At 40.9% G+C, this 23,736-nt stretch overlaps 1 protein-coding gene across 2 annotated transcripts in view; it reads left to right on the forward strand.

Annotated features, from left to right (window-relative positions):
* The window catches only part of SAMD13 (sterile alpha motif domain containing 13), a 46,202-nt gene that overhangs the window by 14,504 nt on the left and 7,962 nt on the right, over positions 1–23,736 (forward strand). For both annotated transcript variants that reach the window (XM_004369104.1, XM_004369103.1), the window contains exon 3: positions 10,499–10,610. In XM_004369104.1, the coding sequence (XP_004369161.1) occupies positions 10,499–10,610 (112 nt within the window). The remainder of the gene's footprint in view (positions 1–10,498; positions 10,611–23,736) is intronic.

The raw sequence follows: 23,736 nt of genomic DNA on the forward strand, positions 1-23,736 counted from the left end.
TGATGAAGATCAAAGACTACAGCCTTCAGTATGGATTACACCTCAACATAAAGAAAACAAAAATCCTCACAACTGGACCAATAAGCAACATCGTGATAAACAGAGAAAATGTTGAAGTTGTCAAGGATTTCATTTTTCTTGGATCCATAATCAATGCCCACGGAAGCAGCAGTCAATAAATCAAACAACGTATTACATCGGGCAAATCTGCTGCAGAAGATCGCTTTAAAGCATTAAAAAGCAAAGATGTCACTTTAAGGATTAAGGTGCACCTGACCCAAATCAGTTGCCTCATATACATGCGAAAGCTGGGCAATGGATAAGGAAGACAGAAGAAAAACTGATGCCTTTGAATTATGGTGTTGGCAAAGAATATTGAATATACCATGGACTGCCAAAAGAAGAAACAAATCTGTCTTGGAAGAAGTACAACTAGAATGCTCCTTAGAAGTGAGAATGGGAAGACTTCGTCTCACATTCTTTGGACATGTTATCAGGAAGGACCAGTCCCTCGAGAAGGACATCATGCTTGGTAAAGTAGAGGGCCAGGGAAAGAAAGGAAGACCCTCAGTGAGATGGATTGACACAGTGGCTGCAATGACGGGCTCAAGCATAGCAACGATTGTGAGGATGGCGCAGGACCGGGCAGTGTTTTGTTCCCTTGTAGGCAGGGTCACTATGAGTCGGAATCAAGTCGACGGCACCTAACAACAACAACAACATAAGTTTTCTTAAAATTCATTATGTGTTTGCTGAAACTCTCTGTTAATATTGTCTATTTTATTTTCTTTAACATTTTTTACACAACAAACACACACCTTTTGCTGTGCTCTAGCAAATTGCATTTGCTGTTTATCATGAGTCTGAAAGACCTGGTGATCTACTGCCCAAAAGTCACAGCTTTGAAAACCCTACTTTGCCTACATGGGATCTCCATGAGTCGGAATCAACTTGATGGTAACTGGTAGTGTTGGGACAGAGTGGACTGCAATTTCAGAGGAAAGCCATCAGCCCAAGGGAAGATACCAATTCCAGAGGAAGGAAAAGATGCAGGAAGATGCCCCTGTCTGTCCTGGACACTTGCTCCTGGTGTTGTTACTGATTCAGAACTCCAAAGCCTCTCATCCACATACCTAGCAAAGCCTTACTTTCCTTGACTTGATAATTTAATTCTGCACCCTCTTTCCTCCATCTCTTTATTCCTCTGTTCCTTAAATGCTTTTTGGAAAAAGTCAGGGAACAAACATAACCCTCCTTATCCCACAGCTCACGTGAGATCACACTCTTCACTAGACTGTGAGTTCCCGATGCTTACCAAGTACAAGGCTCATAGTAGGCAAGTTAAAATTGATTCATTACTGACTGGAATAAAAGATTGATTGGAGATATTAGAAAGGGAACATTTAAGCAGTACCTTTTAAAAATGGGTAGGATTCTAATCCCTGGCAGTTTAATAGGCAGGGCTTTGAGTGACATTAAGCCACAGATTTGGAAAGGTCCAGGACGTTGTCCAGTTGGGTTTTAGAACATTCTTGGAATGGGAAATAAACCTGAAAAGTCATGTATGAATCAAGTCTCTGAATGCCAAACTAAAGAATTTGGAATATATAGAAGGCTTGGTGAATTATCTGCTTTTCCAGTGCTTTCATCACTTGGGCATGCTGCAGCTAAATGTAGTCAACTCTTATTTATCTGAATATTAAAAAAATGAAAACTATCCTGCCAAGAACCTTTGAGTCATCCTTTCTCTTTTTGGGCCTTTTAGCCAGATCTCTGCTTGTTAGCATGAAGGGAGAGGGAGAAAGGAATGATCAGATAAAACTAAAGCTCATTTAGTTGAGTCTTTCTTAGACATGTCATTAGCAAAGGGATCAATATTAATTTATTAGAATCAAAATTAAATCACCTTTATCCAAGGGCTATTTTAAGACATGGAACAGAGAGTAGGTTAATCTAATTCTGAAAATAAATTATAAAGATCAACACAGTACCAAGTTAGAGTGCATTTCCAAGTGCAAAAATAAGTAACACACAGAATTATAGTAACACACAGTTTTATAAAAGGAGTAATGTGACAAATAGATCACCATAATATGTTAACCAGTATCTAAAGTGCAATTGCTCTGAACTTTGAAGCAAGAAATGTACTTAATGAGTATAATGTAGTTTTGAAATCACATATGAATTGTATTTATCCAGATTTTTCCTGTGGCCTGATTCACCCTCAGAATCTGTAACATCTTAAGTACCATAAAACGTCCACTGGTAGTTTTGGTGAAGAGTTTCAGTCATTTTCCATCTGCCCTCACTGATATATAAAGGGAAAACAGAGACTCTTGCTGCCAGCACTTAAAATTACAATGTGCCAACATGAAAACATTCACAATAAGGTCTCAATTAATCTGCAGATATCTGCCAAATTTGTTATTTATTGCATTTCTGTCCCCATGATTGTTCCTCTCTAGCTCTTTTTTAAAAGTGAGGTGATTGTTTAATTAAGGGATAATCATTTCCTAGTGGGAGTTATTCACACATGATAAAATTTTTATCAGTCCATGATGTGCCTAACCATACGCACAAGGATTAATAGGTGACTGGGTTAAATGGAAACATTGATTTGATTAAGTGATGGAATTGTAGACAAAATCTGTCCTTGAACACTGTTGCTAGTTTTTTGTAATAAGGTAAAAAGTAAAACAAAACAAACAAAAACCATTTTTCAAAAGATTCTGTGCTTAGAAAAAGATTCATAAACTTATCATTTTTATATATTGTATCCTAAGAAACATTTTGCTATGATAATTAAAAAAAAAAAAGAACCAAACCCATTGCTGTCGAGTCGATTCTGACTCATAGCGTCCTTATAGGACAGAGAAGAACTGCCCCATAGAGTTTCCAAGGAGTGCCTGGTGAATTTGAACTGCTGACCTTTTGGTTAGCATCCATAGCTCTTAACCACTACGCCAACAGAGTTTCCACTATGATAATAGTGAATAATAAATATTAAATGACAATGGCACTTTTATATCTGTCATCTCATTTGATCAGTGAAAAATTAGCAGCCATAGTTGAACCACTGTTTGGGAGGAGTTGTAAACAGCGCTGTTTAAATTCCTTCTGGAAGTCGACATACACGTGTTATAAAAACGATCTGGAGAGACCTGTGCATTTATAAAAGAATAAAGTGTCTGAGATTGGTCACAAACATCAGTTCTTAAAGAGACTTATTGCTTTCCCAGAGAGGAAGGTGACGCTTAAACTCCATCCTCCAGGGTATTCTCATGTCGGATATTATCTGGCTTTGGCACTCTGGCTCCTCTTGCCTTCCCACCAGCATGATCCCTTGACTTATCTCGAGCTTTCTGCTTTAAATTGTTGCTGAAACCACGGGAAGGACCCGTGAAATCATTCATCATGCATTAACAGACAACCAAAAAGGGCCTAAGTTAGGGTGTGTGTGAAGCAATAAATGCCTTTCAGTATTGCCGTTCAAAGTCTTCCAGTTTCCTAGTCCAGCAGAACTAACTGGCCCCTTCGCTGCATGCGTCCTCAACAGCACCTTGTTTCCCCTCAATTCTAGTGTTACAGTTAGCTGCTCTCCCTCGCCAGATCTCCAGCTCCCTGAGGACAGAGTCTGTGCATTCTCAACCCTTGTAACTCTGCAACTCGCTCAGTACTGAGATAGTAGGCTTTCAGTAAATATTTGTTGAAAAAATGAATAATAATTAAAAAACAAACCAAGTCAATTCCGACTCATAGCCACCCTATAGGATGGAGCAGAACTGCTCCATAGGGTTTCCAAGGAGTGGCTGGTGGATTCGAACTGTCAACCTTTTGGTTAGCTGCTGAGCTCTTACCCACTGCACCACCAGGGCTCCAAATTAGTGAATACATTAGTAGACAAAGCATAGATTTGGAGTCAAGCATATCTGGGTTCTAATCTTGGCTTTATCTACTGTGTCATTTGGGGTGAGTTACTTAGCCTTTCTGAGCTTTAGTCTCCTCATCTCCAAAAGAGGGTTATAGTAGCCAGTTCACAAGGAGGTGGAGGCTTATGTTAGGAAATTGTGAAAAGTTTATTGTAGGCTGAAAGTACTCTCTGGTGGTCAGTCCATTAACTTAACAGACCTTTGCTGTGTATCTACTATGTGCCAGTCAGACATGTGCTCAGTGCTGCAGAGCTACAGAGATGAAGTTAGACAGTCTTTTCTTCTTAGGATATGAGTGGTCTAGTGTTGTGATTTTTTTTCTGAGTTAATTTGCTTCTAGGACTGAACTTAGGTGAGTCAATCACTAAATGTATTAATTGGTTCCTAAACCCTTGTCTTTTCTGGGTGGATTCCCTCACCCTAAGCATGGAGAGCACCCAGTTCCACATTTCTCCTATTCTTTATGGTATACTTCCAACAGTGGTACAAAGCTTTTATTCTCTGCTGCATTGCTAGTACCCAGGGATATTTCAGGATAACGGAAGTGATGATGTACAGCAGAATAAGAATCAGGAAAGCCTCCCATCCCAAAATCACAATATAGCATATGTTGTTATTAGTATCAAATAACTATCTTCATGAGGAAAGGCAGCTAACTAAAGTCAACCACAGAGAGATTGAATTCAGATGTTTTCTGTGGACCTTAAAAGTGTACCCAATGGGACTTTATGCTCATTGCTAGAAGTAAGCTGATTAGAAACCGTAAAAGATTTTTTTGAACAATGGACAGACACATTTCCAAATATTTTTAAAGCCCACCTTAAGAGAGGGAAGGAAGATGGTACCTTGGAGAGAATCCCCAAGGTCAGCTAATGGTTGCCTATGTTAATGGGATGATGGAAAATTCCAGCTCATGGATAATTTTTTAAAAACTGAATTAGCATTGATTTTAAACAGCCATATTGATTTAAAAATATGAGTTAATATTTGACCATGTGAGGGTGAGACATAGTTTTTTGTCTCCAATAAATACTGCCTATTAAGTGGTAAGTGTGTGTGTATCTATGTGCAAGTGTGTGTCTGTGCATGAGCGTGCAGGGTTTATAGATTCACAACCTCTAATCCCAAAAAGGAAAATACTTCTTACTAGTAAGCATTGACTATAAAATTTTTTTAATTAAGTATGTTTGCCATGTGAATAGTGACTCCCTTTTCTTTGACTAGGACAGAAATTTGTTTTTTAATCAAATATTTTAGGCTCCTGCTATGAGCAAAACGTTATGCTGGGGGTGAAGTGGAGGTACAGCTAGACCCTTGACTTTTGGATATCCCCAAAAGTCTGGGCAATTTCATTTCCGTTAAAAGTAACATGAATCTTTTCAACATTCACTGAATGTTGAACTTCCCCGAGACTTAGTTCTAGGCCCAATTCTCTTCTCACCTTGCCTAAGGCTGTGATCACCATCTAAACACCTCTATCTCCCAAGTGTGTATCTCTAGCCCACTTCTCTGCTTTGAACTCCAGACTCATGTTGTTGTCAGGTGCCATCAAGTTGACTCCGACTCATAGCGACCTGATGGATAACAGAATGAAATGTTGCCGAGTCTTGCTCCATCCTCACAATAGTAGCTATATATGAGCCCATTGTTGCAGCCACTGTGTCACTCTATCTCATTGATGATCTTCCTCTTTTTCACTGACCCTCACCCTCTACTTTACCATGTGTGATGTCCTTCTCCAGGGATTGGTCCCTCCTGATAACGTGTCCAAAGTGAGCAAAATGAAGTCCTGTCATCCTCGCTTCTGAGGAACATTCTGGCTGTACTTCCTCTGAGACAGCTTTGTTTGTTCTTCTGGCAGTCCATGGTATATTCAATATTCTTCCCCAACACCACAGTTCAAATGTGTTTATTCTTCTTTAGTTGTCCTTTTTCATTGCAGCTTTCGCATGCATGTGAGGCAATTGAAAATACCATGGCTTAGATCAGGGGCACCTTAGTCATCAAAGTGACATCTTTGCTTTTTAAGATCTTAAAGGGGTCTTTTGAAGCAGATTTGCCCAATGCAGTATATACATCATTTGATTTCTTGACTGCTGCTTCCAGGGGCACTGATTGTTGATTCAAATAAAATGAAATCCTTTTCTCCATTTATCACAATGTTGCTTATTGGTCCAGCTGTGAGGATTTTTGTTTTCTTTATATTGAAGTGTAATCCATACTGAAGGCTGTGGTCTTTGATCTTCATCAGTAAGTGCCTCAAGTCCTCTTCACTTTCAAAGCAAGGTTGTGTCATTTGCATATCACAGGTTGTTAATGAGTCTTCCACCAATCCTGATGTCACATTCTTCTTCATATAGTCCAGCTTCTCAGATTATTTGCTCAGCATACAGATTAAATAAATACAGTGAATGTATATAACCCTGATGCACACCTTTTTTAAACACTCGATATCCCCTTCTTCTGTTCAAACAACTGTCTGTTGGTCTATGTACAAGTTCCACGTGAGCACAATTAAGTGCTCTGGAATTCCCATTCTTAGCAATGTTATCTGTAATTTATTATGATCCACACGGTCAAATGCTTTTGCATAAGCAATAAAACACAGGTAAATGTCTTTCTGGTATTATCTGCTTTCAGCCAAGATCTACATGACATCAGCAGTGATATTCCTTGTTCCATGTCCTCCTCTGAATCCAGTTTGAATTTCTGGAACATTAAATCTCCATTCTAATATGAATGGTACCCCAAATTCAGTGTGTCCAACTAAACCTGGTGGTGGCATCCCAGTGAAGATAGCACCATCTATCCAGTTCCACGGGCTGGATTTCGAAAAGTTGTCTTTGTCACTCTCATCTCCTTCATTCTCCATGTCCAGTTCATCACTAAATCATGTTAATTTTATTTATTAAATATCTTTTAAATCCATAGCTTCCACTCTAGTCTGAGTTACCATAATCTCTTGTCTGGATGACTGAATAGATTTCTAATTGTTACCCTTTCTTCTCCTCTGGCTTCTCTCCAATACCCTCTTTTTTCAAAATGTGAATCTGATCAGGACACTCTCTTTGTATATAAAATCATTCAACAGCTCCCTATTGCTCTTAGGCAAAAATCCAGAATCCTTAATGTGGCCTTTAAGACCTGCATAACTCCTTTTGCTCTACATACTCCTGCCACAGAGCCTGGAACAATCTTCACCTGACCTTTTCATACAGTTAGACCTCACCCCAAAAGAAATTTCCACAGGAAAGCCTTCCCTAGCCCATTGTCATGGATTGAATTGTGTCCCCCAAAAAATGTGTGTATCAATTTGGTTAGGCCATGATTGCCAGTGTTGCATGGTTGGCCTCCATTTTGTGATTGTAATTTTATGTGAAAGAGGATTAGGGTGGGATTGTGACATGACCCTTACCCAGGTCACATCCCTGATCCAATGTAAAGGGAGTTTCCCTAGGGTGTGGCCTGCACCACCTTTTACCTTACAAGAGATAAAAGGAAAGGGAAGCAAGCAGAAAATGAGGGGATCTCATACCACCAAGAAAGCAGTGCCAGGAGCAGAGTGTGTCCTTTGGACCTGGGGTCCCTGAGCGGAGAAGCTCCTAGTCCAGGGGAACGTTGATGAGAAGGCTGACAGAGAGAGAAAGCCTTCCCCTGGAGCTGACACCCTGAATTTGGACTTTTAGCCTACTTTACTCTAAAGAAATAAATGTCTCTTTGTTAAAGCCATCCACTTGTCGTATTTCTGTTAGAGCAGCACTAGATGACTAAGACACTCATCATAGCACAGTATACCTGTCCTTTATAGCATTTACCACAATATGCAGTTGTACATTTAATTATATCATTATTTGACCAATGTCTATTGACACAGGATTGTGAGGTCCATAAAAGTAAGGACTATGTCTGCTTTGCTCACCAACATATTCCTAGCTGGAGAGGTAGGTCTGGCTTTGTCCTAAAGAATCTCCTAAGCCAAGTTAAGCTATTTGGAACTTATCTTAAGGTCAATAGGAGGCCTTCAAAAGATTTTAAGCAGAGGAATGATGTGATGAGACAAATTGTCCCCTTGGATTGAGTGTAGAGAAATGCTTGAAAGGGAGCAGATTTTGAGGTGAGGAGATAAGATAGGAAGCTCTACAGTAAACCACATGGTTTGAACTAAAAAAGTGGCAGTATTAATCGAGAAAAATAGGACAGATTCAAGAGCTTTTTAGGAGGACTTGTTGATTGATGTAAGTAACAGACAAGGGAGCTGGATTACTCCTGGGATTCTGTCTTGTGCTACAGAAGTGATGCCATTCACCTGGGAAGAGAACACTGGTGCAGAATGGGTTTGGGGAGGAGGGTGATCGAGTGGGAGGGGGACGTGACTTTATGCTAGACATGTTGAGCCTAAAGCACATGGGAAACACCCAAGTAGAGATTCCAGTAAGCTATTGTATATAAGGTTCAAGAGGGAGACTTAGGTAACTGGATTCAAGGGGATAGATGACATCATCCAGAGAATAAGATTTGAGTGAAAAGGGCCTAAACCAGAGCCTAGGCCAAAACTGTGAGAGGCATCTGGAGTTGTATTCGCGTGCTTGCTTTTCCCCCAGGTAAAGCAGGCTGCTGCAACTTTTCTCAAGCACCTCTTTCTGCCTGGAAAATGAAATGTAGTTGCCAAACTCAAGATCACTTCCTCCAAGAAGCCTTTCCTGACCTGACCCTCCATCCCCTTTCCCACCTCCTCACTCATGCAAGATAGAATTGACCAGCCCTTCCTTGTACCTCTTGTGTTTCCTGTATGCTCTTTATCATAGCACCTTGTCTAGTCATCTAGTGCTGCTATAACAGAAATACCACAAGTGGATGGCTTTAACAAAGAGAAATATATTCTCTCACAGTCTAGTAGGCTACAAGTCCAAACTCAGGGCGTCAGCTCAGGGAGAACACTCTCTCTGTAGGCTCTAGAGGAAGGTCCATGTCATCAATCTTCCCTTGGTCTGGGAGCTTCTCTGCAGAGGAACCTCAGGTCCAAAGGATGCACTCTGCTCCTGGCACTGCTTTCTTGGTGGTATGAGGTTCTCGCTCTCTTCTCACTTCTCTCTTTTATATCTCAAAAGAGAGTGGCTTAAGACGTTATCTAATCTTGTAGAGCTCATCAATATAACTGCCACTAATCCATCTTATTACATCATAGTGATAGAATTCATAACACATAGGGAAATCACATCAAATGATATAATGGTAGACAATCATACAATACTGGGAATTATGACCTAGCCAAGTTGACAGATATTTTTTGGGGAACACAATTCAATTCATGACACACCTGTAGCAATTTGATACACACAAATTATGTACTAGGGAGTCTATCACTATTGCATCTCCAGTACCCATCCGACAGCCTGATGTACAGTAAGTGTTTAATATTTGTTGAATGAATGAACTAAGTAGATGGCTCTAAATAAGAATTGTCTTCATAGAAAACATGGTTTAGTGAATGCCTCATAAGTCAGTCATGGACTTGTGATCTGCTAGATTGCTAACATCTTATAGGAGGGGAAACTGAAGGAGTGACCAGTCCAAAGACACCAAGTCAGTGAGTGGCAGAGCCATACCTGGACTTAGGCCTTCTAACTCTAATAGGGTTAAAGAAATGTCTTACTTTGATCAGGAATTAACAAGTTACATAAAATAGATACCAGACAAATGTTCCACCAAAACAGAAATAAGGCAGAGTTACAGTAATTGCAGATCTTTGCTATTCTTTCTCTATTCTACTTCTCATACCCTCCTCTGTAAATCCAGTGAGGTAGGTTATCCATAGACCCTCTCAGACAAATGCTCAATTATCATACATTTATTCATTTGAGCAATATCAGTTGAATTTCTAACTCTGTGCTTGACACTAGGAATAATAAAGTGAGAAATGGTTCAAGCCATTGGTTAATGGGGAGGCTAGCCAATAAGCAGATATCATCCAGTGTGGAAAGTGCTATAATATACATTTGAGTAGAGTTCTAGAACTCAGAGGAGATTATAACAAAAACTGTGCCTGGTGGAGGTTCGATCTGAACTATGGTAGGAATGGTAGAGTTTTGTTAGATAAAGACGGGTGAAGGGACAGGGGGCATTGTAAGTGGCTGAGACAACATGAACAAAGGTAACGAGCCATGAAAGGGCACGGTGAAACACGGCTGTGGTACTGGATGTATGGGGGTGGGGGTAGGGAAGGAGATCGGAGATAGAAAAGGAGAAATGTGTTGAGCCATATTGTAAAGAGCCTCATGTTCTTAACTCTGAAGTATGAATATCATCCTGTGGGCCACTGGAAGTTACTGGGCTACTCTTATTGTCTCTGGATTAAAAAACAGTTCATGGACCTTTCTATTAAAGGTCTAATGGTTTATTAGGAAAGCAGTGACTGAGCTAGTACGAGTAATGATCTTCTGAGCCCATGAAATGCAAGAATGATTATAGTCCCGAGAGAGGTAGACTGGGCTCTGGGCCTCTGAAGGAAGTGAGCTGGAACTCGTACGTACATGCACTACCACGACCACTGTCATGTTTGTGTTTTGTAGTTCCATGGAGAATGGAAGACCACCTGATCCTGCAGACTGGGCTGTGATAGATGTCGTCAATTATTTCCGAACAGCGGGATTTGAGGAGCAAGCTAGTGCTTTTCAGGAACAGGTAACTTGGTCTAATGATAATGAACACACTTACCTCCTGGCCGGCCGTGGGAAGAAAGGCATGAAGGAACATTGAGCAATTAGGACTGCTGCCTTTGCTCTTTGCATGTCCCCCATATCAAGTCCTGATGATATCAGGCCCTAAGGAGTTAAGAGGAGTGGGGAAAGGGAGAGTGAAAGTGACAGGCTAATGATTCCATCCTGCAAGAGAAAACCCCAAAGCCTGAGACACAGTCACGGCTGCAGAGAGGAAGGGCGACAGCTCATTTACATCTGCATCTTGTGAAAGAGTGATGCTGCTCAGGGTGGGACGGAACAACCCTGCCCTCAACGCAAACACACTAGAAAGTGGAAAATAGAAAAGAAAGAAAAAGAGGCAAATCTGACCAAGAGACATGCAGCAACTTTTACTACCGGTCTCAGTACCAACTGAGCTCTTAAGCTTCCTCCAATTTGCTTTCCAGGTGCTTAGCATGGTAGAGTGGACACAGTGTAGGATTTAGAGACAAATCTTGGTTCTTCTAGCTCTGTGGGCAAGTTGCTAGATCTCTCTGAGTCTTGGTTTTACATCTATAATGTGAAGCTGTCAATACCTAACTTTATAGGGATGTCATTGGGAGGATTAAAGGACAATGTATGCAAAGTGTCTAGGATAGGGCCTGGCGCAATGTTGATGCTCAAAAAATGTTAATTCCCTTCCCTCAGGTCCAGGGTTGGTGTTAGGAAGAAGAAGGGAGGAGCAAGGTGTTCATCCCAATTGTCTGGGTACTCATGACTCCATTTTATGGGCTGGGCCACCTCTGAGGGATGAGGCTGAAGGGGCTTGATGATGGGGAGGCAAACTGAGGAACCTGTTGTGGTCTACGGAAACCCTGGTGGCATAGCGGTTAAGAGCTTCAACTGCTAACCAAAAAGGTTGCAGTTCAAATCCACCAGGCACTCCTTGGAAACTCTATGGGGCAGTTCTACTCCGTCCTATAGGATTGCTATGAGTTAGAATCGACTCGACGGCAGCAGGGTTTATTGTGATCTACACTGGGCCAGCTCTGTGAGGAAACAGAGTTTCTATCTTTCTGTCAATGAAGGCTGTAGTCTTCTAAGCATTAAATGTACTTTTCTAATATAATATAGTTGAGAGAGCTATAAACCAGAAGAGTTGGTCTGGCTGCTTGTTCCACATTCCTTTGACCATTTCTTTTTCTTTCAAGCTATTGGCTGCCTGACCTGGGGTTGTATAACATGAACCTTTCTAGTATCACATATGCCAATCTCTAGGTTTCTTTCAACCGTTTTTTTCTTCAGACCCAATCCATGTACACACACACACGTGCGCGTGTGCACACACACACGTTTTTTGGTGAATTTGGAAAATTTACCAAAATAAGAGCTTAAGTCACTTCATACCCACTAGAATAGCTAAAATTAGAAAGATTAGTAAACTCCAAATGTTCATGACGATGTGGAGCAGCCAGAACTCCCATAAACTGTTGGTGGGAATGTAAACTCACATGTCTACTCCTTGACCCAGCAATGTCATTCCTGGGTATTTACCCAAGGGAAATGAGTATATGACCACAAAATGATTTGTACAGGATTATTCTTAGTAGCTTTATTCATAATAGCCCAAAACTCGAAACTCAGGTGTTCATCAATAGGAGAATGAACATACCAAAAAAAAAAAAAAAGAACCAAGTCAGTTGGCTTCGAGTCAGTTCCGACTCATGGCAACCTCATTTGTACACAGAGAACTGCTCCATAGGGTTTTCAAGGTTGTAATCTTTCAGAAGCAGATCACCAGCCATTTCTTTTGAGGCACCTGTGGGTGGTTTCAAAGTACCAACCTTTCAATTAGTAGTGGAGCGCTTAACCATTTGCACCACTCAGGGGCTCCAATGAACATAGACACTGTGGTAGCTTCATACAAAGAAATGAACTACTGATATTTACAACAGCATGGATGAGTTTCAAAAATACTATGTGGAGTGATAGAAGACTTACACAAAAGAGTTCATACTGAATGGTTCCATTCATAAAGTTACAGAACAGGAAAACAAATCAGTGTTAGAAGAAAATGAGTACATTTGCTGCCTCTGGATAGGAGGTGGTGGGGAGTGACTGGCAAGGGGAATAAGGTAACTTTCTGGGTGATGGTGTATCTCAGCAGGGGTTTGGTCTACAGATATATTCACTGGTCACTGCATATACACGGGTGTATGCAAATGGTTCACTTAGGATTTGTGCATTACATAGCCTGTAAATTTTACCTCAAATGGAAAAGAACAGTAAACAAATACTGAACAATTAATAGTATGCAAACTGAAGTAGTTAGGGAGAGTATACTAGTGTATTCAACTTACTTTGAAATGCATTTTTAAAAAGATGGATTAATAACTAAATAGAAAGATGAATAGATGGATAGCTATGTGATAAAATAAGTATACTAAAATGTTAATTGTAAAATCTCGGTGATGGCAATATGGATGTGTATCTCTATAAAATTCTTACAACTTTTCTTCATATTTGAAAATTTTTATAATAAAATCATGGGGATAAATAACAGCTTAGGTTGGAAAGTGGAAGGCTGATCAGCTAGAACATATTTCATTTTGGTTTTTAATGGTATACTATCCATTTATGACATTGCAGCTGAGTAACTCCTTTCTAAAATTAAATTTAAATAATATTGTGAAAGGTTAGCAAAAAAAGGGGCTCAGCTAAAAGGTCTTTTGGCCAGATTCCCAGCCATCCAGAAACCTTTTTCAGGTCAAGCTTTTGCTCAGACTCCTCTGAGGCACACATCCAAGATTGGGGTGGGAGTGGGAAGAGTCTCTGTGGGCCCTCCAGCTCCTGTGCAGGACTTCAGAAATGGGGCTGGACAGCTCTAAGCTGGGCCCCGAAGCAGACCTTTCTCCCAGGGATGACCTCACTCTGGTACCAGGGATGCTGGGAGGCAAAAGGGAGCAAACTCACCTAAAGTATTTCACTCAGAAATCCTTCAAGGGGGAAAGGAGCATCTTGCTACTGTGTTGACCCCGCCAACTCAGGAGCCTGAGAAATGAATTCCCAGAGGACTGGAGTTTTGCAAGCATAGTCCAGCAACTGGAATGCTATCATTCTCAAGAAAGAGTGGGTAAGTGGGGGAAAGTGTCAGCCTTGAGTTATTCTCGACTCTTTCTCCTACTGTGAAATTCTCATCATTTTTTCTCTTCACATTAAAGGAGGTAGAGGATGAGGAGGGAGACACTGTTTAGACTCAGGTAGATAAGACAGATAACCGAAAAACCAAACCTGTTGCCGTGATTTTCATGAGGACTGAGGATTGGGATCCTCTACCATGCTAACTTGCCTCTTTCATCATCATGATGTAGAGGCCTTCCATGTTTCAACTCCAAGGATCTTCCTGGCACTGAACCTGAAGTCTGCTCAGCAGTCAGCAGTCATTCACCCAAAACATCCTGCGTGGGAAGACTGCAGACCATGTCCAACCTAAACACAGCCCTGGCACGTCTTCTAGATCACAGCAGTTGAGAAACAATTAGAATGGCCACATCCTTAAATCTTCCTGGGGAAGGCTTTGCCCTGCCATTGTACGGGAGTAGGGCAGGGATAGAGAGCATCCCCCAAATGCTTCTGAAAAGGGCAGGCCCTAAAGGGCAGCATGGTTGCCAGTGATGTGGGGGGCTTATGCTGCATGAGTTCATGACTGAAGTTGCTGCCAGATGCATCCACCATCAGATGGGCCAGCTTTCGGGAGAGTGTCTGTCTTCATATTCTGGTCTCACAAAACATTACTGGATGCTGTGTTGCTGTAGCAACGAGATTCAGCTCTGGCTTGCTAACAATGTGCCCCTTGGAAGAGGTTAGGCCATTCAGCAAGATTTGTCCGAAGGGTAGGAATGGTGGTGTATATTCCTGTGGCATGGGGAGGCAGCTGAATTCAGCTGGTAATCTTTGCACAACCTCCTTTTCTCTGTGCAGGCACTCTTGAATTGTGTAAGCAGCACAATCATCTTCATCAAGTTTCCGCTGGCGAAACCTCTTCTAAGTCGTCTGTGGGACCCACAACTACAAGCCAAACGAACCATCAGTGGGATGGCCTAAGTCCCTGCTCACCTCCTTTCCTGCCCCACCACCAGGGCCCCAGTGTCAATAGTGTGTGTGCTTTGGGTTGTATTACTGTTCTACTCAGTCCCCTTTTATGAACAGTGATGTCACTCTCCCTCAAGTTGGCATGTGGTTTGTGTCATTAAGGCTGCAACTGTTCACCATGTGAAACAGCTTGTCCAGTGGGGAGTCCGGTCCACTGGCCTCATTAACATGGTGCTTCAACTAGGTTCACTGGCCCCTAAGCACAAGAGGCAGTGAGAACCCTTACTAGAGAAAGCAATGAGTGTTTATAGTGCCGCCAGTACCATCTCTATTTCCAATAATAGGTCTTTCCTGCAGACACAGTGGCGTGATGGCTACTTTCCCAGGTGTCTTCTTTGAGCAGAAAGACCTTTTAGGCCAATGGTGAAGGACATAAGCGAGAGTCATGACTCCTAGTTTATTTTCTCCTAATTGACTCCTAGTCACTGGATGATCCTGCAAAGTTTGCTCTTCTAGGACTCAGATTTCTATAAAGTGAATGCTGAGTTTAACAAACATACTATTGCTCAGCCTCCTGCTTTGAGTCAAAAAATGCTATCTTGAAACTGGTTCTGCTGAACTATGATTGTGATGCATGGCATAGGGTATAAAACCACTTGAGATTTTGTATTTTTTGTGAGGATGTTTGAATTTTTGTGAAGAGATGACAAAAAGTTGGCACTTGCCCATGAATTTGGGTTGCCTGGTTTTCAGGGGTCAAAGGTACCTCAGGAATTTGACTTTGCTAAGAACTTTAGTTTTAACAGAGAACTTTTGACTCTCCTCGTTCAAAAACATCTTCACCTATCTCACAGAGAATTTTCAGGATAAGTTTTACTTTCTTAAACTCTGAGAGCTAAGTGAGTCATAGTATCTGATATGAATCCATATCTATTGGCAGTGCTTTAATTGCCAGTTAAGGAATTCTGACAATCCAGTAGAGTGACTTCACCACCCAAACCAGACCCTAACTGTAGGTCACAAAGACAATTCTGCCTCTTGTAACGTACTCACTTAATTTCTATGTCTTTATCTGTTTAAACACATTCTCCAAATGTATATGAAGAAGATGGAGATAGAGATCTGCCGTTCAATTAATGTCATATAGTTTATATTGTTCAGATTCCTCAACCTTACAAGTGAGTGACATCAGTGATTTTGTTTCTAGAACAATGTGTATTTTGAGATAATTTTTTTCCTCAGAGGATCATGCTAAAGTAATATACAACTTATAGTGACAAATTAATTTTACTCTATAATCTCCTTACTTTCCAAAACCACATAAATGAGAACAATATTTTACTCTAAAATACCTAACTGGTTATTTAAATCATTGATTTGAGATGCAAAGATAGGCACTTTTTTAAGATGATTTATTGCTAATTTTTGATAAGTTTACTGACTTAATAGAGACAAGTAAACTTTCTTATTGCTACAAATTGTCAATTAACAGTACTTCAAAATGGGGCAGTAATGTAGGAGGGCAATCAGAACAGCCCTGAGTATAGTGTCATAAGTCATGGCCAGATGTCTTTCAAGTAAGGTAATTCTGGATGAATATTTCTAATTAAACCAGGGACAAATCCAGGTTTTGTGGTTCCTGAAGCTTATATAATTCTAAGGGACATCCGTGGGGCAAAAAAATTACAAAACTATGAATACAAAATTGCTAAGTGAAGCTTAAGTTTCGTTAGCTTCATGGCAAGTCTAACTCTAAATTAGACGGATCAAAACCCCACAGATTAGGAATAACATTTATTACTTTATCAGCATTTAATAATACTGAGTATTGAAAATATTCAAGGTGCTTTGAAACTTGACTATTTCTTCACAACTGGAGGCTACTGAAATGCTTAAAATATTTTATAGTATAATGAACAGGAAAAGTGACAACTCAAATTCTGCTGATGTATCCTTTCAGCCCATGAAAATTGAGAAAAGAGTTAACAAGCCAACAGGTAATGCTAATAATAAGAAAATAGCCAAGAGAAATGAATATAAAATTTATTAGGAAGGAACCTTCTGAATTTTTGATTGAAAGAAGACACATTTCTAGAAACTAAAAAGCCCAAATGGTTGCTTACATCATTTCTTTGAAATGAAAGAAGTTATAAGACATTATATGACAGCCAGATATGTGGCACATCTTTGGCTTATTCACTTATTCATTTGTTTCCATAGTTGTTATAGCTTTTCCTAATGCTCATTAAAATAAATATAAAATTATTAAAATAAAATAATGGCCATCCCCAAACCACCAGAAACCATTACAGGTACTAGAGGGAAGCACAGAAGATTCTAGGCAAAGAGAAGATCAAATACAAAGGCATAGGGATATGAAATAGTATGGTTTATCTTGCAAAACTGATCTGCTTAGAGTAAGAGGTGTGGAGCAGGGAATGCCAAGGAATAAGACAGAAAGGTAGACAGGGGTCCAGATGACAGAGAGTCTGGTTTGCCTGGCAGAAGAGAGACTACCTGAAATGCACCAGGGAACCACTAAATGATGTTAAGTGGGTGGTGCCATGATGAGATTTGTGTTTTTGAAAGATCAATCTAGTTGCAGTATGGAAAGTGGCTTGGAGAACAAGGAGACCGAAGGTGAGAAAGCTGCCGTAATAGTCCTGCTAGGGATGGAAAGGAAGAGATTGACTAGAAAGTATTGGAAAGAAAGTCAAAAGAATTTAGTGGATGATTGACAATGGAGGGTGAAGTTTTGTCCTGTCTTGCTTCTCTGCCATAGAGCCAGCACTGGAAGGAAAGAGCCTTGAATGGCTGCCAGGTCTTCAGCTTGGATGATTGTAAGGTGGCCCCATTAACCAGGATGGCCAGCAAGTTTTTGGAAATAAAGTTTTGAAAGAGATATAATGAGCACAGTTTGGGGCACATTAAATTTGAGAGCCCTGTAGGACATCTAAGTGAAGATATCTAGCAGACATCTCAGGAGAAGAATGAGACCCAGAAACAGAGATACGAGAATCATTAGCAGCCCTGAGAGTGCTTGAGAATGAGAGAGACATTTAGAAGGGGAAGAGAAAAGGGCCAGGGACAGCACCCTGGGAAACACCAAGGTTTTATTTATTAGGGGAAGAAAGGTAGCTAGCAAAATCAACCAAGTAGGAACACTCAGACAGGTGGGAAGAGAAGCAGTAAGAGAGGTTACAGAAATCAATGAAGGAGAGAGTTTCAAGAAAAATGAAATGGTCAGTATATCAGCTTCTTAGGGCTTCCATAATAAAGTACCACAAACTGGGTAGCTCAACGTAACAGAAATTTATTCTTTCATAGTTCTAGAGGCTAGTGTCCAAAATCAAGGTGTCAGCCGGGCCATGCTTCCTCTGAAGTCTTTAGAGGAGCATCCTTGCTTGCCTCTTCCAGCTTCTGGTAGCCACAGGTATTCCTTGGCTTGTGATAGCATAACTTCAGACTCTGCCTCCGGTGTTACATGGCTTTTTCTGTGTGTCTCTTGGTGTCCTCTCCTTCTCTTATAAGAACATTAGTCATTGGATTTAGGACCCACCCTGAGTTCCTTAACTAATTACATCTGCAAAGACCCTATTTCCAAATAAGGTCATATTCTGAGATTCCTGGTGGTCATGAATCTTGGGGGAACACTATTCAACCACTACAGTGAATAAGAACAAATACCTCAAAAAAGGTGAAGTCCAGCGGGATCTGGAAGTGTCATCAGATCTGGAAGTAATATGATTACAGTGAAGTTTGCCAATGGAATTTCAGTGAAGTTGGGGGAGGAGTGTGGAGGACTGTTTGGGAAGTGGAGGACCCTTGACTACAAGTTGAGGAGTGAGTGGGAGGCAGGCAAACGGAGAGAGAGAGCAAGTAGCTGGAGGGTCATATAAGCATGAGGGTCTAAGAGAAGAGACACTAAAACTTATTTACGTGTAGGAAAGTAGCCACAAGTATTAGACGGGTTAAAATTACTGGAAATTGGGGCAAGTTAAGTGAAGCAAAGTCTTTGAGGATATGGAAAGAGATGAGATGGAAAGAGTATGGGGAGATTCATACTGAATGAGACAGGGATATCTTCCTGTACGCCTAGATCATATATGAGGATGTGTGCAGATATAGATAAGACTGCCCTTGTCCTCAGGCACATTGTATGAGCTCCTGACAGCCTCTGTTTCCTTTGCTAAACAAGAGGCAAGTTCCTTTGCTGGGAGTGGACATGGATAGGTAGAGATTTAATACAAAACTAGAGGAGAGGAATAAAGGGTAAGACTGGCTACCAGAGGGAATGGAAAAGGGAGCTGATAAATAAAAGAATTGTTGAGGTATTCTGCTGAAACAACAGAGATTGTTGCTGTTGTTGTCCTTGTTGTTAGATGCCACTGAGTTGGTTCTGACTCATAACGACCTTACGTGCAACAGAAGGAAACACTGCCCGGTCCTGCGCCATTCTCACAATCATTTTTATGCTTGAGCCCATTGTTGCAGCCACTGTGTCAATCCACCTTGTTGAGGGTCCTCCTCTTTTTTGCTGACTCTGTACTTCACCAAGCATGATGTCCTTCTCCAGGGACTAGTCCCTCCTGATAACATGTCCAAAGTACGTAAGGTGAAGTCTCGTCATCCTCACTTCTAAGGAGCATTCTGGCTGTACTTCTTCCTAAACAGATTTGTTCATTTTTCTGGCAGTCCATGATATATTCAATATTCTTTCCCAATACTATAATTCAACGGCATCCGTTCTTTGGTCTTCCTTATTCAGTGTCCAGCTTTCATATGCATATGAGGTGATTGAAAACACCATGGCTTGAGTCAGGCACACCTTAGTCCTTAAAGTAACATCTTTGCTTTTTAACACTTCAAAGAGGTCATTTGCAGCAGGTTTGCCCAGTGCAATTCATCGTTTGATTTCTTGACTGCTGCTTCCATGGGTGTTGATTGTGGATCCAAGTAAAATGAAATCGTTGACGACTTCAATCTTTTCTCCGTTTATCATGATGTTGCTTACTGGTCCAGTTTTGTTTTCTTTATGTTGAGGTGTAATCCATACTGAAGGCTGTGGTCTTTGATCTTCATGAGTAGGTGCTTCAAGTCCTCTTCACTTTTAGCAAACAAGGTTGTGTCATCTGCATAACTCAGGTTGTTAATGAGTCTTCCTCCAATCCTGATGCTGCGTTCTTCTTCATATAGCCCAGCTTCTCGGACTATTTGCTCAGCATACAGATTGAAAAAGTATGGTGAAAGGATGTAGCCCTGACGCACACCTTTCTTGACTTTAAACCACACAGTATCCCCTTGTTCTGTTCGAATGACTGCCTCTTGGCCTAACAAACCTAAGAATCTGAAGGTTCCTCACGAGCACAATTAAGAGTTCTGGAATTCCCATTCTTCGCAATGTTATCCATAATTTGTTATGATCCACACAGTCAAATGCCTTTGCATAGTTAATAAAACACAGGTAGACATCTTTCTAGTATTCTCTGCTTTCAGCCATAATCCAACTTACATCAGCAATGATATCCCTTGTTCCATATCCTCTTCTGAATCTGGCTTGAATTTCTGGCAGTTCCCTGTTGATGTACTGCTGCAAACACTTTTGAATGTCCTTCAGTAAAAATTTTACATGTGTGATATTAACGATATTGTTCAATAATTTCCACATTCTGTTGGATAACCTTTCTTTGGAATGGATACAAATATGGATCTCTTCCAGATGGTTGGCTAGGTAGCTGTCTTCAAAATTTCTTGGCATAGACGTGTGAGCGCTTCCAGCACTGCATCTGTTTTTTGAAACATCTTAATTGGTATTCCGTCAGTTCCTGCAGCCTTGTTATTCACCAGTGCTTTCAGTGCAGTTTGGACCTCTTCCTTCAGTACCATCAGTTCTTGGTCATATGCTACTTCCTGAAATGGTTGAACCTTGACCACTTCTTTTTGGTACAGTGACTTTGTGTATTCCTTCCATCTTCTTTTGATGCTTCCTGTGTTCTTTACTATTTTTCCTCTAGATAATGATCTGACAGAGACTGGAGGAACCCCGAAATTATGGCCCCTGGAAGCTCTGTTAACCCAGAACTGAAACCATGTCTGAAGCCCACTTTTCAGACAAAGATTAGGCAAGACTATAAAACAAAAAATAACAGACGTGAGGAGCGTGCTTCTTAGTTTAATCAGATACATGAGACCAAATGGGTGGCTTCTGTCCAGAGGCAGGATGAGAAGGCAGGAAGGGACAGGAACTGGTTGAATGGACACAGGGGACCTGGGGTAGAAAGGGGGAGTGTGCTGTCACATTGTGGGGATTGCAACTAATGTCACAAAACAATATATGCATAAATTTTGTATGCAAAATTAACTTGAGCTGTAAACTTGCACCTAAAGCACAATAAATTTAAAAAGTATATATTTTCCCTATAGAATCCTTCAGTATTGCAACTCGAGGCTTGAATTTTTCTTTAGTTCTTCCAGTTTGAGAAATGCCCAGTGTATTCTTCCCTTTTGGTTTTTTATCTCCAGGTCTTTGCACATTTCATCATAATACTTCATCTTCTCAAGCTGCCCTGTAAAATCTTCTGTTCAGCTCTTTTACTTCAACATTTCTTCCTTTCATTTTAACTACTGTGTGTGCAAGAGCAACTTTCAGAGTCTTTCTGACATCCACTTCAATCTTGTCTTTATTTCCTGTCTTTTTAATGACCTCTTGCCTTCTTCATGTATGATGTCCTTGATGTCATTCTGCAACTCGTCTGGTCTTTGGTCAGTAGTGTTCAATGCATCAAACCTGTTCTTGAGATGGCCTCTAAATTCAGGTGGGATATACTCAAGATTGTAATTTGGGTCTCCTGGACTTGTTCTAATTTTCTTCAGCTTCAACTTGAACTTGAATGTGAGCAATTGATGGTCTGTTCTGCAGTCAGCCCCTGGCCTTGTTCTGACTAATGATATTCAGCTTTTCCATTGTCTCTTTCAACAGATGTAGTTGATCTGATTCCTGTGTATTCCATCTGGTGAAGTCCACGTGTATAGTCAACCTGAGGGTTTATGTTGTTGAAAGAAGATATTTGCAATGAAGAAGTCGTTGGTCTTACAAAATTCTATCATGTGATCTCTGGCATTGTTTCCATCACTGAGGCCATATTTTCCAACTACCAATCCTTCTTCTTTGTTTTCAACTTCTGCATTCCAATCACCAGTAATTATCAGTGCATCTTGATTGCATGTTCGATCAAATTTAGACTGCAGAAGTTGGTAAAAATATTCAATTTCTTCATCTTTGGCTTTAGTGGTTGGTGTGTAAATTTGAGTAATAGTCATATTAACTGGTCTTCCTTGTAGGCCTATGGATATTATCCTGTCACTGACAGCGTTGTACTTCAGGATAGATCTTGAAATGTTCTTTTAGATGATGAACGTAACACCATCACTCTTCAATTTGTCATTCCCGGTGTCTTAGGCTGGGTTCTCTAGAGAAGTAAAACCAGTGAAGTGTATAAATATATATGTAGAGAGAGATTTATATCAAGGAAACAGCTCATGCAATTGTAGAGGCTAGAACATCCCAAGTCCGTGGATCAGGGTAGAGGCCTCTCCCAAGTCACGCAGCTGCAGAAGCTGGCGAGCCCAAGATTGGCAGATCAGAGAGCAGAGCTCCCGCTCACGGGCTGCAAAGGCTGAAGAATTCCAAGAACAGCAGGCAAGACCACAAGGTTTCTCCTGATTCACGTAGCTGCAGGGGCTGGCGAACCCAAGATCGGCAGGTCAGAGAACAGGGCTCCACTGATAGGCTGTGATGATCGACAAATCCCAAGTTCAGCAGATAAGCTGACAGCTCAAGTCCCAGGAACCGCAGATGAGATGACAGGAGGCAGCCACAGGATCTAGAGTGAGCAAAAAGCCAGAAAGTCTGCTTATATTCAGGTATGGGCCACACCCCAAAGGAGACGCCCTTTCATCTGATTGGCTACTCACAGTATATTCAGTCATGTGAGTGATCACACTAAAACACTGAGAATCATGGCCCAGCCAAGTTGACACACAATCTTAACCATCACACCCGGCATAGTAGACCATATGATTGTCTTATTTGAAAATGGCCAATACCAGTCCATTTCAGCTCATTAATGCCTAGGATATCAATCTTTATGTGTTCCATGTCATTTTTGATGATTTCCAATTTTCCTTGGTTCATACTTAATGCATTCCACATTCCAATTACTAATGGATATTTGCAACTGTTTCTTCTCATTTTCAGTCATGCCACATCAGCCAATAAAGGTCTTAAAAGCTTCACTCCATCCACTTCACTAAAGTCTACTCTACTTTGAGGAAGCAGCCTTTCCTCAGTCATTATTTGAGTGCCTTCCAACCTGAGGGGCTCATCTTCTGTCACTGTATCAGACAATGTTCTGCTACTATTCATAAGGTTTTCACTGGCCAGTTTTTTCAGAAGTAGACTGCCAAGTCCTTCCTAGTCTCTCTTGGTCAGGAAGTTCAGCTGAAACCTGTTCACCATGGGTGACCCTGCTGGTATTTGAAATACTGGTGACAATGCTTCCAGAATCACAGCAACATGCAAAGTGACTGCAGTATGACAAACTGACAGACACATGGTAGAACTATGATTGGTACACTGCAAATATATAGTGTTTCATCTTCATGATTACTTGATTTTGTTTTTTCCAGCAGTACCAGGTATAGGAGTTAGAGAAGCTGGATTGCTAGACTGTACCTGTATGGGGTGTTGTGGAGTAGGTGCAGTGGAAGATTAAGATCCTAAGGATTTAAAAGAACTAATTAAAGGAAGGTTTCTGTGGTCAGTTATTGGGTTCAGATTTGGTACAAAAGAGTCTGAAGGGAACTTATAGCCCTGAGAAAGTGGAGCTGAAATGAAAAAGTGGGTTTAATGGGGGTGAGAGAATAAATAGGATATTGGACTTTCAGAGTTTCAGAGGTACGACTCTTCTGGTTGAAAATGTTATAGGACCAGTTTCTAAAAGTGAAGGTTAATAGAGGCCCTTTATCATCCACCATGT

Source organism: Trichechus manatus, unplaced genomic scaffold (assembly GCF_000243295.1).
Source record: "Trichechus manatus latirostris isolate Lorelei unplaced genomic scaffold, TriManLat1.0 scaffold00003, whole genome shotgun sequence".
Lineage (NCBI taxonomy): Eukaryota > Metazoa > Chordata > Mammalia > Sirenia > Trichechidae > Trichechus > Trichechus manatus.